General features: G+C 41.1%; 1 protein-coding gene and 1 long non-coding RNA gene across 19 annotated transcripts in view; one reads left to right on the top strand and one right to left on the bottom strand.

Moving 5' to 3' along the window:
- adgrl2a (adhesion G protein-coupled receptor L2a) overlaps positions 1-17657 on the bottom strand; it is a 215429-nt gene that overhangs the window by 102696 nt on the left and 95076 nt on the right. For 16 of the 17 annotated variants that reach the window (XR_006756885.1, XM_045687266.1, XM_014215666.2 and 13 more), the window contains exon 3: positions 1998-2211. Coding sequence is in view for 16 of the 17 variants with exons in the window: in XM_045687266.1 (XP_045543222.1) it covers positions 1998-2211 (214 nt within the window). In the remaining variant the exon portion in view is untranslated. Of the gene's footprint in view, positions 1-1997; positions 2212-8683; positions 8806-17657 lie in introns of those variants that run through there. The other variant, XM_045687271.1, reaches the window with a different exon arrangement.
- On the top strand, positions 5349-11514 carry LOC123724375 (uncharacterized). Of its 2 annotated transcripts, XR_006756887.1 has the most exons (6): positions 5349-5824; positions 6005-6649; positions 6742-6804; positions 7100-9024; positions 9113-9163; positions 9280-11514. It is a non-coding gene; the product is annotated as an uncharacterized lncRNA (long non-coding RNA). The 2 variants fall into 2 exon arrangements; XR_006756886.1 differs by having other exon boundaries at positions 6742-9024.

Below are 17657 nucleotides of genomic sequence, written 5' to 3' on the forward strand. Positions count from 1 at the left end.
AGTGCACTAGTCCGTCCTGCAGTAAAGCACCCCCACAACATGATGCTGCCACCCCCATGTTTCACGGTTGGGATGGGGTTCTTCAGCTTGCAAGCCTCCCCCTTTTCCTCCAAACATGATGATGGTCAGTATAGCCAAACAGTTCTATTTTTGTTTCATCAGACCAGAGGACATTTCTCCAAAAAGTACAATCTTTGTCCCCATGTGCAGTTGCAAACCGTAGTCTGGCTTTTTTATGGCGGTTTTGGAGCAGTGGCTTCTTCCTTGCTGAGCGGCCTTTCAGGTTATGTCGATATAGGACTCATTTTACTGTGGATATATATACTTTTGTACCTGTTTCCACCAGTATATTCACAAGGTCCTTTGCTGTTGTTCTGGGATTGATTTGCATTTTTCTCAAAGTACGTTAATCTTTTTTCCGAGGTCTTGGCTGATTTCTTTTTGATATTCCCATAATGTCAAGCAAAGAGGCACTGAGTTTGAAGGTAGGCCTTGAAATACATCCACAGGTACACCTCCAATTGACTCAAATTATGTCAATTAGCCTATCAGAAGCTTCTAAAGCCATGACATCATTTTTGTGATACAGTGAATTATTAGTGAAATAATCTGTCTGTAAACAATTGTTGGAAAAATTACTTGTGCCATGCACAAAGTAGATGTCCTAACCGATTTGCCAAAACTATAGTTTGTTCACAAGAAATTTGTGGAGTAGTTTAAAAACGAGTTTTAATGACTCCAACCTAAGTGTATGTAAACTTCCGACTTCAACTGTATGTATCCTATTCTACTGTATCTTAGTCTATGCCGCTCTGATATTGCTCGTCCATAAATGTATATTTTCTTAATTTCATTCCTTTACTTGGACTTGTGTGTATTGTGTATATGTTGTGAAATTGTTAGATATTACTTGTTAGACATTACTGCACTGTTGGAGCTAGAAACACAAGCATTTTGCTACACCCGCAATAACATCTGCTAAACACGTGTATGTGACCAATAAAATTGGATTTGATTTACAATAATTGTATCGATAGGAGTGGGACAAAAGGTGCTTGTGCATTGATAACCACACCAATGCACACCAAGGTAATAAAATAAAGATGCCACTTCTAAAAGTCTATTTCACACGATAGCCTGCTGAATTTGCAATATAACTTTTCTTTCATTTTGATTTCGGCACAAATCAAAATGTGGCACTGACTTACTTGCCCATGGATTGATGTTTCAGCAGTGTCTCAATGAACACCCATACAGAAAACTCATGTATTATAATACACACTGAGTATACCAAACATTACGAACACCTTCCTAATATTGAGTTATCTATGTCTCAATTGTCTCAAAGTTTTAAAAATCCTTCTTTAATCTGTCTCCTCCCCTTCATCTACACTGATTGAAGTGGATTTAACAAGTGACATCAATAGGGATGTCACTATATTAGGGTTCGGTATGGGCAGTTCGGCGTTTGACTAGCCATGTGCGACACGCAAGCGCAGTTACAAGCCTGCTAGAGTTAGGGGCAGGTGGACGAGCAATATCCACTGTCATAGTATGGATGAAGCCTGAGCTGGAATAGGAAGCTAACTGAAACTGAGTAGATCTAGCTTGCTTCATAGTATACCCCTCTCTAGTGTGTAGTCCAAAGACTCCTGTCTGTACAATACAGACAGTTATGTAGTGTGTAGTCTACAGACTCCGTTGTAGCAGACACTGGGCATCTGGGAGCATCCAGTGGCCGTTCATGCCAAGGAGTCTGACCTTAGTCTTGCAATAGGATTTGCCAATGAAAGCAGTTGGAGAAGAGCAATCTCTTAATGGGGAGTGATTTTGGGTTGATTATGTCTGGGGGAAGTCAAAACTCATTTAAATGATGTTGCTGATAACTAAATACTGATATCCCATTTTGATTCTGACCATGTGTTAATCCAAATTGATTACACAGGAAAAACAGGTGTAAAAACAACAGTACCCATCAGGAATTACAGGAGGTTTACCTTTGTGACATGATTTTGTAGGCGTCTGGGAGATAGCAGTTGATGTTCTCCATCTGGAAGGGGTCAGCGTCGCAGATCTTGTCGTCAGTTCGGCCGTAGTTGGCACTTTCAATCATGATGACATCACTTCCTGGACAGCGTAGGTCGATCGGATAACCCTCGCAAGACAGCTCTCTCCTCACTAAGCCGAACGGCAGGGCAGCCCGGCTAAACCCTGAGGGAATAGAAGAGTCTTCTATCAGTACAAAAGAAAATCAAAGAGAGAAATGTAGCCACTCTGAAAAGTACTCACCAAGGCTGTAGACTGGAAAATGACAAAACGTGCTTGGCTAAGACAGGGATATGAGATGACAGAACTTCTATCTCACAAGTACATTTCTGAAGAACTGTTACATCATTAAGTGTTTTACAATACAGTATACCCTTATTCAGAATCCATAAAACATTTGTGAAAGAGACATGCAATGCCAAATTTATTGGGCAGTAGTAGAGCATCCCTGTTTTTAAAATACGTACAACCACATTAGTATGCCACTGACATGCCCATAACACAGTTGTGACTGACTGACAAAGGTGTAAAAGAAAATGTCATAAAGCAGCATGAACTCTCAACCAAAACTGAAAATACTGAAATCACTGTATATCAATGATGAATGTGAAAACTCTCCTTTAAAAATGTTACGTATTTTGATTAAAAGTTTCGGACTCTACTTTTTAACTGAAATGTTGTGCATCAATTAGCTTTAACGACACCATTTGAAGCACTGCATTTAAGTTTCCTTTATTCTCTCCATGGAAATTTAGAGGGGGGGGCTTGTGTTCTGAAAATGTGAACACGGCCAAATAGCTGTGCTTATGGCCGGGTAAAGTTAACTATTTTGCTCCATTTTCTTCTCTCTCAATTAATGATTTTGAAAGGACAGCTTTCCTTCCATTCCAGCTATGAACTATCTTCAGAAGACGAGGAATATTAAAAGGAACTGTAGCTAATACATCACTCTCTAGAAATAGACTGAACTCTCCAAAACTTGCTCATGACAATGGTTTCACCGAGTTACAATTTAGTACAGACACAGGCGTCTGGCATTTGCACTGCTGAGGAGAACTCTTACCACATATTGCCCTGTATATAATAACGTTGTTAGCTGTAACTTTTCTGTCTTGGTTGAAGCACATGTCGTTAGTGTTTACCGACTTCTTCCTCTCTAATGAGTCTGTGTTCACAGTCTGGTGGCTTGAAAAAATGCCATTACTCCTTTTCATACACTCATTTGTTGTGTAAGACTGGCAATGGCAACTCGGACAGATCCTGTCTGTGCTATGCTTGATAATTACCCAGGGCCTTTGCATTTCATAAATTAAATAGTTTATACTCACCAAGCATGAGCGCAGTGTTCTCAAAGCAATTCACTTGAACTCTGCTAAATTGGCCCGCGAGGCTAAGATTTTTTTTCTCCCATCGAATGCTTCATCAATTAACAACCAATAAGATTACTTTGCACAATGTAATGCTGTACTACTGTTGTTAGAGACAATCAACATTCCGGGTTTTGTCCCTCTCTAGAAGTGCTACCCTGGTGTTTTGCTAAGGAAGAATAATGTCAGTTTAGATTGTCTGATGCTTCCACTTTTGTGCCAATAAGATGGTTTTGTTAATGTGCTTAATGCTTTACAGTGTAGATTTAAGAGGAAGTAATGGTTGCATCACCATGGAGTCAGATTGCTGTCTTTAATAGTTGTATTAGTCTTTTATTTATGTTTGGAAGAACCAGAACATGGGGGAAAGGCGATTTTGCTATTGGTCTTTTTTTGACATCCAACTTTCTCATCCGACCATTAAACATGAAAAAGGAAAAGCATTCAAGTCTGATAGGCTTTCACCTTACTTCAAAGTCTGAAGTTTTTTTTCTCCTCACTACAGTAGAAAAAAAATATGCTTTAGGTGATACACAATTCAGAGGTGTTGTTGGCTCGCGAGAAATCCTCAAGTTAAAAAAACAAAAAAAACACGGCATGCCAGAAACATGATTTGAGAACCAATCTAACGTTTATGTCAATGCATTCCAGAATAGCTCTATAATAAGTCAGTCACACACAATGTAATAACTGAGAGAACCTATGTAATACATCAGGGTTCCCTATTATTGGACATAAAATACTTAAAAAAAACACCAGCAAATCAGCAACAAGTGATTTTAATTTTGAAAATCTGTTCCAAAGTATTCCCACACATAATAGAGAGATATACAGTGTGTGAGATTGTATACAAATGTAAGCAAGGTTTGAAATTATTACGTTTTAGTCAAACGTTATATATGTTTGGGCTTTTTGTAGTATTCAAATTATTTCTAATTATGTTCTGGCCCTCTTACCATCCGCTCAAGAAAAAATCTAATTGATGATCCCTGTAATAGATCAATCAATGACAATTTACAATTTGTATACTCACACACCCCTTTGAGACTAGTCAATGTATAATGTCTTTCTTTTATGTCATACAGGTTTTTCACTGGAACAGCCTGCTTTGCTTTTAGCACCAGTATGGTACATGTTAAACATTTTGAAAGCTTATTTTCAATGTTTTCCCCTTAAAAATGGCTTTGTCCACAATTGTACTGTGAGTGAGCTACAAAACTGGTTTCAAGATTGTGGCACATTTTCAAGGTGAAGACTAAAATGACTATGAAAAATGACTATGAAGACTAAAATGACTACTTATACCCAGGACTTGTACAGTATTGGTACGTCTGACACAATTGAACATTATTTACTATGTGTCCTCAAATTGAGAACTTTACATTTGCCTTTGGTGGCCACTGGCCAGTAGGCTATTGCCAAGCTTCAAATGTCATGAATGTTTTGATCATATTGCCAACCAGAGCCATGCACAGACCAGTGCTCGCTCAAAGAAAAATTGAAAAAAGACCCCCCACAACAATTTTTTTTACCCAAATTCTCTACTGCTAATACTTCCAAATTCTGTTCTGCTCCTTTAGTCAATTTCATTTTTTGTTTTAATAGACCTTTCTTTTTCAGCAAAAACCTACTGCTCACAGAGGGCAAGATTATCAGCAGATTATGTAAATCAGCTATGTAGTTAGCTAACTAACTGTTAGCTATGCTGTTGTAACAATTTAACTACTCTTTACTTGTGTCTGGAGTTTGTTCTGCTGCTAACATCTGCAATAGGCCTTTTGCAACTGAAAGACGACGCCCAGAGCTTACCCAAGATGTTGCACAACAACTGAAGTCAATAAATCATTGATTAATGGCAAAGGTGTGTTTCCCTTATTATATGACACACTCATTTATTTTCAGACTATGCTTCTTTTCAGGCAGGGTTATGTTTGAATGTTACCACCCACCAGCATGGCAAAGTTCTTCTTCGTGACTGAGCCAAAACAGCCTTTTGACATTCATTTGCTATTGCTCTTGCTATATATATCTGTCTGTCTATCATTATCGTTTGTGCTTTGTCCATGTATCTGTTTGTCTCTGTCTGTATCTTTATACATTTGCCTGTCTGTCCATTTGTGCAATCCCCCCTATGATGCTTGTAGGATTGCCGGTTGCAACACCAAAGACCTGGGATCGCATGAGTTGCCCTGCTGACGTCAAGTTTACTAGCAGCCAACGTCAAGTTTACCAGCAGTGGATACGTTTCCTCGGATTGGATGAGCAGGATGAAACTGTACAGGCATCATTTTGTAATGCGTTTTTCAACCGGGAGTCTTTCTCAAACTATTTACTGGTGGAGATGGACTTTCAGAGGAGACTTCGGCTCAAAGAAGATGTCATTACGACATCTATCCAGACGGCGAGACTAAGTAAAAAGAGCCTCTGAGCTACTTAGCTGCTCAAATGTCAATTCTAAACTTGCCATAGGGAATGTGCTTCTTGAAATGCTTATGCAATTAGCTTGCTAACATTTGCTGTGATAAATTTGTAACGTTATGGTATGAAAACTTCGGAATGAAGTGAGAGGTCATAGTTACATCTATTTACAGGTTTCTATCACAAGAGAGATCACCTACCAGACAGATTCGCCACAGGCTTGCGATTTCTCAGCACAGAATCGGTGTGTCTTGCGATACAACACCACTAGTATGCATGCCTGAAGCTTCAGTGCCTACTCGCATGCCAGTGAAAAGATCAAGAGTGGACTATTCCACTGATGACTACAGTTATCAGTTATCACTGACATCATCTGCAGCATGGAACTGTAAGATACTTTGTAGTGACATTGTAATGGTCATGTATGACTAAATGTGTTGTTGCACTGATACATTTGATAGGTGAAATGTATTGCTGTGCCAAAGTACTAGATCTAGACTAATGTAGACAGTGAAAAAAATTGTACCTCAGACCTGCAAACTTTTATCACTGCTACAGAGTCTCAGACACGCTTATTCTTATGGTGAGGAAGTACATTGTGTACGAAGACTGCCTGCTGCAGCTTTTCCAATCCTGTCCAGTTTGCACCAGAGAATGTGAAATCATGAAGCAGTTCCAAATTACCCTGATCTACATTGCCCAGATTTGCCCTCACTGTGACAACACCAGGATGTGGATGAGTACAACACCCCTGCAGGCAACCTCCACCTGACTGCAGGTATAGCTTTCACCGGCTCTTCTTTTGCTCAGACAACAAGGTAAAGCAAAATATTTTCTAGTGTAATCTGAAACCTTGGATGTAAGTATATAATGCTTATCTACGTTTTTCTGTGCTTCATTTCTGTTTCAGTTCCTGAATGCGCTAAAAGTGCAGACCACTTGCAAATCAACCGACTACAGCCATCAGTGAAAGGTACTGCATCCAACCACATACTGGCATTGGAAGTCGGAGTAGAAAGTCCTCCTCCAGCAGTCTGTCGGGGAACCTGTGGATCTTGGAGGGGATATGAAAGCAGACACCTGGCCACTGTGCAAAATTTGTTTTATGAAATATATTTGCATGCTGTCTACTTTTGAATTCCATGTGGACAAAGGCACACACATGCCTGCATGTCCAACGCATATTTGACCATTCACACGCACATACAAAATCTCCACACTTCTCTTGAGTTGGACTGACATTGATCTCAACCTCTAACATCTAACAGGGTCCTACACCATGGTCAACTTGAACATCAATCAGAGGAGGAAGGGGAGGATCATCCTCCTCAGTGAATTTCTTTTAAAAAAAAGGTAAAACATTGAAAAACTAGACCAAATATATTAATGTCACCAAATAATTGATTAAAACACACCGTTTTGCAATTAAAGTCTACAGTAGCCTCAACAGCACTCTGTAGGGTAGCACCATGGTGTAGCCGGAGGACAGCTAGCTTCCGTCCTCCTCTTGGTACATTGCCTTCAATACAAAACCTAGGAGGCTCTTGGTTCTCACCCCCTTACATAGACTTACACAGTAATTATGAAAACTTACGGAGAAAGTCATCCAACCTACCAGAGCTCTTGCAGCATGAATTGACATGTTTCCATCCAATCAAAGGATCATAGAAGGAATCTAGTACTGAAAGCATAAGCTACAGCTAGCTAGCACTGCCATGCATAATATGTGGTGAATAGTTGACTCAAAGAGAGAGAAAGACAACAGTTGAATTCTTTTCAACAAATACATTTCTTCAAAAATGAAGGAGAAGCAAGAGTGTCATTTTTTTCACTTTCAGTTTCACTTAGCTAGCAAATTCAGCTGGCTAGTTTAGTTACGCAAACACTCAAACAAAGGGATTCTATGTTAGCTAGCTGGCTATGACTATCCAACACAACACTGGAACTCTTCAAGTCAAGGTAAGCTTTTGGTTTTATAAAATGATTACTACCGGGGCCCGCCGGTCTAACTGCTTACTGACTATACACTGTAACATTACTGATTGTAGAGGGTTTACCAACGCATTAGTTATATTACCTATGTTGACTAGGACTTTACTTTAGCTAATATGGGGACAACGATGTAGGCTGTGTATAGCGGTTATGACATGGTTTGGCTTGGAAAGGTTTTTTCGCCTGGTCACATACAGCTGATGTGTTGTTCTTTGAAGTCCAATCTGGCTGCTATGATCAGGGGTGTATTCATTCCGCCGATTCTGTCAAAAAAATGTTTCTTAAACGAAACTGGGATAAAAATACCTGAATTTGTCCAATAGAAACTCTAAGTTGCATTTGTTGGAATAGTGATTACACCCTAGATAAGCTAGATGCAGGCAAGAGTGTGCAAGGCTGTATTGAATGTGTCACTGTCTGTCCATGTGTCACTGTGTGTCATCTCAAAATGTTCTCTCGACCTGTGTGCACCTACGTTGTAAGCTTTCATTCATAGGCTAGGTTGTAGGGAATATTTGAGTATCACGTAGTAGCCTAAACCTATCGATGTTACACTGAACTGGATGAATGGAATATGAATGAGAGTCATCCAACATGCTGTAATAGAAATAAGGCCTTGCTCATGAAAACAAAAGTGTTCTCCCTCATCATAAACAGCACCGACCACCACTGACATCATTAGAGTGTTGGACGTACAACTTGTACAGGTGAGCTTTTCATCCATGGAGTACCTTTTTCTGCCTAGATAGGCGTCTCTGTGTCATGTTGGTAATGGCATCTCTGAATCCTGATTTGGAAGCCTCTGCCCAGCCGCACAAAGATTAAAGTAAACATTTCCAATAATACTGTTTTTCGCTTACACAGAGCAACAATGTTGGCAACAGCTTGAGAATGGAGGAGGGACTGCTGAGGAGCCTTGCTGCCCTGGAGGAGGCAGATGTCAGCATTGGCTCCATAGTCACAGATCGACACACCTCGATCCAGAAGTACCTGAGGGAGGAGAGGCCTGACATCAAGCACTACTACTACAACCACCTGTACTGGTTGGCCTCAATGTCAAAGTGTGGTGTGAAGATGGTGGCAAGGTAGACAACGGTAGTTAACCACATCCAAGATGTTCACAGTCACGATGACGACATATTCCCAAACTGCCTGCACCTACCCCTTACAGGTGCAGAGGCCAGGGATTGGCTCAAACTGAGTATGTATAAATAGTTGTGTGAACGTTGCTTATCCCTCTATTTGTGAACCTTTGTGTTTAACAGATTTACAACTACTCTATTCAACAGGCACGGGTGAACTCTGCGTATTTCTACATTTCGTAGGGAGATCAAAATTAGGTAGGTTTAGTCTGACCTGTTCAAACTACAACATAGAATATATGATATGATACATACAAATATATACTAACTGCCACTGGTAATAGTACAGTGACTATGTGTGTATGTGTTCACAGATGTATGGAGACTTGGAGTCCAGACCGACAGACGGGATTGATACTGATGTCTCTGAATGGAGAGAGACCTTGCACTCAGCATTAAGACACAACTTGTATTTACTAGACACAAGTTGTAATTGTGTATTTCTTATTATTTCATTGTACGTATTCTACATGGACCTGTTACTAAATGTGGAAGTTATCCAAACACCTAGTTTATAATATCTACACATGTTCAGCAATTGCACTCTTATTACTCTGTAGGCTACTAACCGATTCAAAACTTCCTCTGGCATCTAACCATACATCTGCCTGTAGTTATTGGACTCAACCTGCAGGACCCATGGGTTGAGGAAAACTCCCTTATACACAGGATGGAATGTCATGCACGACACCCCTCCTGCCACCTGAATGCACAGATCCATAACCTGTAATGCATAAACACCCACTGGAGACTTGAGACAGCACAGCTTTGCCTAGAGAGCTGTGCAGTGTGCATGTCAGTGTGTAGACAGTCAAATCCTGTCCCTGTGGTGAGGGGGTGTAAGAAAGCTACTATACACAACTTATTTTGATGCTAGGTAAAGTGTATGCATACTGTCTTCATATAAGCACATCAATATGATTTATTTTTTTTACAGTAGAAAAGGTTGGTCTGTGTAGCACCAACACACACACAGAATTAGAGTTGACAAATCAACATAATACACAACATACCTCTGCAACTTCCTTAGAGCACAAGTTCTGAAGCTTGGAAAGATTTGTGCAATGTTCATATGTGAACCTGAAGGGGATATTTATATGAGTAGTTCTGGGATTAGTCATCCTCTACAGATCTAACAGCAGACATAAGGTTGCTAGCTACTTTTGTAGCAAGATGCGGTAGCAAACGAGTGTCATGACACAAATGCAGAAAATGGCTCGCCATCTTCTGCATAACTGGATATGATAGAGAAATATCAGCTATCATGTCTAGCTAGCTGCAGATATGGCTAGCTCACAGGAGGTTGGTGGCACCTTAATTGGGGAGGACGGGCTCATGGTAATGGCTGGATGTATCAAATACATCAAACATATGGTTTCCATGTGTTTTTGATGCCATTCCATCTGCTCCGTTCCAGCCATTATTATGAGTCATCCTCCCCTCAGCAGCATACACTGGGCTAGCTTGCCATCAGCTTGGCTAAACATAAAACGTCAGCGCAGGTGTTAGCGTACAGAACAGAATAATAGCTACCATCGCTCGTTCTGATTTAGGGCTAGCTAGCAGGCAGAAAAGCCAGGCAAAATCAGTGAGTTTAGCTTCAGCAACAACAGATAACATTAGCTAGCTAGCAACACTGAAACCCCCATTTCGTGAATATGTATTAGTAGCCCAGGTCATTCTTCGGAGGTGGAACATAAACAAGCATTTCCTCTCTAAGACAGGAATGATGTTGAAATAGAGGCAGCACTGCCCTCTGGTGGGCACATTTAAAAACAGTCTAATTGAACCCTTCCCTGTCTCTGACCATGAGAGATTACATAAAACTCAAAAAGTAGCCAGTGTGCTACTAATCTTACTACCACTAGGCGTGTGTAGTTTCTGATTGTGCTGCAGCAGCAGGAAGACAAGTGCAGTGTGTGCTCGCATGGGTGTAGAGAAGCGGGGAGGGGACATTTTCAAAGATTCAAAAATGATAAATTAGCTATTTAGATGGTCAATTCTTCACAGAACAGGAGAGAAAAGAGAATAAAAATTAAAATGTATTAATAAAAAAATGCTACCAATCTAAAAGTGCACCCCTAGAGGCCTATCTGTGCACGTGCCTATTGCCAACCATCGCACCCTGTCATCATCCTAATTTATTAAATAAGCAACTGCATGACAGCGCAAGAATTGAAAGGGATCAATAATCTTACAGTATAAACATTTCGTAAAACTGACTGGATGTTACGTGATGTTTAAACTGCCATTTTTTTATCATTATGTTTAAAAATAAACAAAACATTTTATTAAATTATGTGAATTCACAATCCAGATATGGTTATGCGTATGACCACTAGGGGCAATGCAGTTCAATCAACCGCAGTCCTGGCTACCTACCTACCAGTTCACACTAGTTACCACAACCACAAACTCACAAAGCCTGCCTATTTCTACAACTGATCTTCTTAAAATAGGATTTTAAACCTAACCCTAACCACCCTGCTAACCTTATACCTTAATGATCATTTTTGTTTCAATGAACTTTTACAATATACAGTTAAAGTCGGAAGTTTACATACACAGTTTTTCAACCACTCCACAAATTTCTTGTTAAAAAACTATAGTTTTGGTAAGTTGGTAAGGACATCTACTTTATGCAAGACAAAAGTAATTTTTTCAAAAATTTTTTACAGACAGATTATTTCACTTATAATTCACTGTATCACAATTCCAGTGGGTCAGAAGTTTACATACACTAAGTTGACTGTGCTTTTAAACAACTTGGAAAATTCCTGAAAATGATGTCAGAGCTTTAGAAGCTTCTGATAGGCTAATTGACATCATTTGAGTCAATTGGAGGTGTACCTGTGGATGCATTTCAAGGCCTACCTTCAGACTCAGTGCCTCTTTGCTTGACATCATGGGAATATCAAAAGAAATCAGCCAAGACCTCAGAAAAAAATTGTAGACCTCCACAAGTCTGGTTCATCTTTGGGAGCAATTTCCAAATGCCTGAAGGTACCACGTTCATCTGTACAAACAAATAGCATGCAAGTATAAACACCATGGGACCACGCAGGCCGCTCAGCAAGGAAGAAGCCACTACTACAAAACCGCCATAAAAAAGCCAGACGGTTTGCAACTGCACATCGGGACAAAGATTGTACTTTTTTGAGAAATGTCCTCTGGTCTGATGAAACAAAAATAGAACTGTTTGGCCATAATGACCATCGTTATGTTTGGAGGAAAAAGGGGGACGCTTGTGACCCGAAGAACACCATCCCAACCATGAAGCACAGAGGTGGCAGCATCATATTGTGGGGGTGCTTTGCTGCAGGAGGGTCTGGTGCATTTCACAAAATAGATGGCATCATGAGGCAGGAAAATTATGTGGCTATACTGAAGCAACATCTCAAGACAGTAGTCAGGAAGTTAAAGCTTGGTCGCAAATGGGTCTTCCAAATGGACAATGACCCCAAGCATACTTCCAAAGTTGTGGCAAAATGGCTTAAGGACAACAAAGTCAAGGTATTTAGTGTGGCCATCACAAAGCCCTGACCTCAATCCTATAGAAAATCTGTGGGCAGAACTGAAAAAGCATGTGCGAGCAAGGAGGCCTACAAACCTGACTCAGTTACACCAGCTCTGTCAGGAGGAATGGGCCAAAATTCACCCAACTTATTGTGGGAAGCTTGTGGAAGGCTACCCAAAAAGTTTGACCCAAGTGAAACAATTTTAAGGCAATGCTACCAAATACTAATTGACTGTGATGAAAGAAACAAAAGCTGAAATGAATCATTCTCTCTACTATTATTCTGACATTTCACATTCTTAAAATAAAAGTGGTGATCCTACCTGACCCAAGACAGGGAATTTTTACGAGGATTAAATGTCAGGAATTGTGAAAAACTGAGTTTAAATGTATTTGGCTAAGGTGTATGTAAACTTCCGACTTCAACTGTATTACTTTGTGTATAAGGTAACTAATGGAAACCCTACCAGACAGAGCTCACCTTACTGCTGTCCACCACCCTCTCAGCAATTTGAGGTTTTCTGTTGTGTGCCTCTCCTCCATGTTCTCAGTTGTCAATACGTACCTCGTGTCCAACTTCTCATCCATGTGATGGTTGCAGTGATGTATGACCGTGTTCATAGACGTCCAACAATCTGTTGTTAACGCCACGTATGGTGGTTTGAGAGCGCCCACTTTGTACTTTGTACAATTTCTCCATCAAGGTCGTCACGGTTTTTCAACATGGCATCTTGTAGTTTGGTTCTAGATATGTCAGTAGTGTATTGAAGCTGACATCCTATATCACTGACAATGGCTGCATATCAACTGCAATCATTTCGGTCATCAGCATTGTGATTTTCTCACTCCATCCCTTATCGCACTGCTGCCAATTGCCTCTCTTTCAGCATTGCACCTGTACTGCCACTGTAGCTCAATTCCACCTCACAAAGTTTGCATTTCATCACATCATTTAACTTCTCAAACTATTGCCATACAGGACTTCGCTGCTGTCGCTTTCTTGTCTCACTCTCAGCCATTTTTCCAACTGTTAACGATGATAACATGCGGAGACCTTTATATCCATGGCAAATCATTTGAAAGATGCATATCTCCTCCCACTTACAGCATAGTTGCATTAGATATATTTAATTAAAATTTTTGCCTTTATGATGATGATGATGATGATGATGATGATGATGATCGGGACCTGTTAATGGTAGTTTTGTGATAACTGCACTGTGATTTTACATTTTGTAACAAATTTAAACCAAAAAAATAAAAAGGTTATTGGCTAGGGATTTTTTTGAAACCTTAACGATCCCCAAAATTTTTAAACGTCACACCCCTAGCTATTACCATGTAGAGGGTCGTTGCCGATTGCTTAAGCACTTGAAACCATGTTTTTTTCCAATGGTCTACATTGGGCTGCATTCCTGTTTGACTCAATTTACTTCACATGGATAAAATAGGTTGCAGTCATGTAAATCTGAACGAGATATATTAGCTTGCGCTGCCCTACTTTGTGACTGGAATATATCTGGTTCTTGAGCCAAAAATGCATGCCGTCAGAGTTTGATCCTCTGCATGTGTGATGCCAAACCACCCATGTCTGCGTCCCAACAACACAGTTAAAACACTTAAATCACTCTGCAATGCCTCTAACAATTCAGATTCTGGTTTTATGACTGAATCCTGGTGCAGTTATTGTGCTTTAAGTACAAAAACAAACCAGCACGACATAGTTAAGGAAAAATATTCACTTAACAGCAAAGAGACATGATCAACTCTCGATAGATTACATTTTCTATCATGACACATCTGTGATATCATCATGTTCTTGTTAAAAATCCCGGGACATTAAACAAAAACATGTCAACAGCAAAATGAGTGCAGCAAAGTTGACATGTTTCTGATTCATGTCCAGAAATGTTGAACATCCAAATAGTTCATACATCATAGAATCAAAGCGTTGTTCGTAAACAACGTCCAAAAAGCCTCTCAATTGATTAGGCCCGGGGTTGAACTACTTTCTCACCCTGGTATTGGGTGATGCTCCAGGACAAGGGGATGACTGACACAGACAAATCAATACAATGATGGGTAGCTATATCTTGTCAGGCTCACTACCTTATTTCAGACTAACAGTATTGTGTACATGTTAGGACATTCTAAGTCTTTAGCCTTCCCTAGTATTTTATTTCAGACCAATGGTACATTGTACATTGTACATGTTAGGACACCCTCAATCTCAAACCCAAACCCACTAGTTTATTTCAGACCAATAGTATGGTGTTGATTTTAGGACACCCTCAGCACTCTGAATCAGGTGATTGAAGTTCTGGTTCTATCACACCTAGAGTACTGTCCAGTCATGTGGTCATCTGCAGCAAAAAATATAAACAATCTCCAACTCACTCAAAACAGGGGTGCCAGATTAGCAGTTCATTGCTCTATCCGTATGAATGTCAACCGAATGCATCTTAATCTCTCATGGCTTCCCATTGAAAGCAAATTAGTATCCAGTCTAGATATATTTCAGGAATGTAGTCATTTTCAAGACACCAAATATTTTTTAAGACCGCTGCCAACAAACCACTAAACCAGACAGGCAAGTTCAGGTCATCTGATACCCCCCAGACCAAGGACAAATCTCCTCAATTTTACAGAGCCATCACTAAATGTAATTATTTACCAAATCACATTTCTCAGGCAAAAAGTAAACCCACCTTCAAGAAAACAAAAAAATAACATCTAATGTGATCAGTCATATGACTGGACAGATACTAATCCCATTGAAGTTAAATGTATCAAATCAAATCACATTTTATTAGTCACATGAGCTGAATACAACAGTGAAATGCTTACTTACGAGCCCCTAACCAACAATGCAGTTAAAAAAAAAAAATACGGATAAGTATAAGAAATAAAAGTAAGACGTAATTAAAGAGCAGCGGTAAAATAACAATAACGAGACAATATACAGGGGGGTACCGGTACAGAGTCAAAGTGCGGGGGCACCGGTTAGTGGAGGTAATACCGTAATTTCCGGACTATAAGCCGCAACTTTTTTCCACGCTTTGAACCTCGCGGCTTAAACAATGACACGGCTAATGTATGGATTTTTCCCGCTTTCAATTTTTTTTGGACTTCAGTGGTTTCAGTGCACAGGAGGAGGAAGATAGTGACCAATGACTTTCTTGGTAGGCTACTGTTTACTGCTAATTTTTTATTTTTTGTTACAAGCCGTGTTTCGTTAAAGCCTATTTTTTTTGTTACAAGCCGTGTTTTGTTAAAGCCTGTGTAAAGTTCATTTGCTTCAATGTACCGGTAGGCACCTGCGGCTTATAGACATGTGCTACCCTACCCTACCTCACCTCGCTCATCAACTCATCCTTGACCGCTGGCTACGTCCCTTCCGTCTTCAAGAGAGCGAGAGTTGCACCCCTTCTGAAAAAACCTACACTCGATCCCTCCGATGTCAACAACTACAGACCAGTATCCCTTCTTTCTTTTCTCTCCAAAACTCTTGAACGTGCCGTCCTTGGCCAGCTCTCCTGCTATCTCTCTCAGAATGACCTTCTTGATCCTAATCAGTCAGGTTTCAAGACTGGGCATTCAACTGAGACTGCTCTTCTCTGTGTCACGGAGGCTCTCCGCACTGCTAAAGCTAACTCTCTCTCCTCTGCTCTCATCCTTCTAGACCTATCTGCTGCCTTTGATACTGTGAACCATCAGATCCTCCTCTCCACCCTCTCTGAGTTGGGCATCTCCGGCGCGGCCCACGCTTGGATTGCGTCCTACCTGACAGGTCGCTCCTACCAGGTGGCGTGGCGAGAATCTGTCTCCGCACCATGCGCTCTCACCACTGGTGTCCCCCAGGGCTCTGTTCTAGGCCCTCTCCTATTCTCGCTATACACCAAGTCACTTGGCTCTGTCATATCCTCACATGGTCTCTCCTATCATTGCTATGCAGACGACACACAATTAATCTTCTCCTTTCCCCCTTCTGATAACCAGGCGGCGAATCGCATCTCTGCATGTCTGTCAGACATATCAGTGTGGATGACGGATCACCACCTCAAGCTGAACCTCGGCAAGACGGAGCTGCTCTTCCTCCCGGGGAAGGACTGCCCGTTCCATGATCTCGCCATCACGGTTGACAACTCCCTTGTGTCCTCCTCCCAGAGTGCTAAGAACCTTGACCAGGTCCTAATCCAGGCACTTGTCATCTCCCGTCTAGATTACTGCAACTCGCTGTTGGCTGGGCTCCCTGCCTGTGCCATTAAACCCCTACAACTCATCCAGAACGCCGCAGCCCGTCTGGTGTTCAACCTTCCCAAGTTGTCTCACGTCACCCCGCTCCTCCGCTCTCTCCACTGGCTTCCAGTTGAAGCTCGCATCCGCTACAAGACCATGGTGATTGCCTACGGAGCTGTGAAGGGAACGGCACCTCCATACCTTCAGGCTCTGATCAGGCCCTACACCCAAACAAGGGCACTGCGTTCATCCACCTCTGGCCTGCTGGCCCCCCTACCTCTGAGGAAGCACAGTTCCCGCTCAGCCCAGTCAAAACTGTTCGCTGCTCTGGCACCCCAATGTTGGAACAAGCTCCCTCACGACGCCAGGACAGCGGAGTCAATCACCACCTTCCGGAGACACCTGAAACCCCACCTCTTTAAGGAATACCTAGGATAGGATAAAGTAATCCTTCTAACCCCCCCCTTAAAAGATTTAGATGCACTATTGTAAAGTGGTTGTTCCACTGGATATCATAAGGTGAATGCACCAATTTGTAAGTCGCTCTGGATAAGAGCGTCTGCTAAATGACTTAAATGTAAAATGTAAATGCAATGTGCGGCTTATTTATGTTCAAAATATATATATATTTTTTCATTCAGTGGGTGCAGCTTATATTCAGGTGCGCTCAATAGTCCGGAAATTACGGTACGTACATGTAGGTAGCGTTATTGAAATAACAATGCATAGATAATAACAACAGAGAGTAGCGGGGGGTGCAAATAGTCTGGGTAGCTATTTGATTAGATGTTCAGGAGTCTTATGGCTTGGGGGTAGAAGATGTTTAGAAGCCTCGGACCTAGACTTGGTGCTCCGGTACCGCTTGCCTTGCGGTAGCAGAGAGAACAGTCTATGAGTAGGGTGGTTGGAGTCTTTGACAATTTTTAGAGCCTTCCA

This window comes from Salmo salar, chromosome ssa10 (assembly GCF_905237065.1).
Source record: "Salmo salar chromosome ssa10, Ssal_v3.1, whole genome shotgun sequence".
NCBI classification, from domain to species: Eukaryota; Metazoa; Chordata; class Actinopteri; order Salmoniformes; family Salmonidae; genus Salmo; species Salmo salar.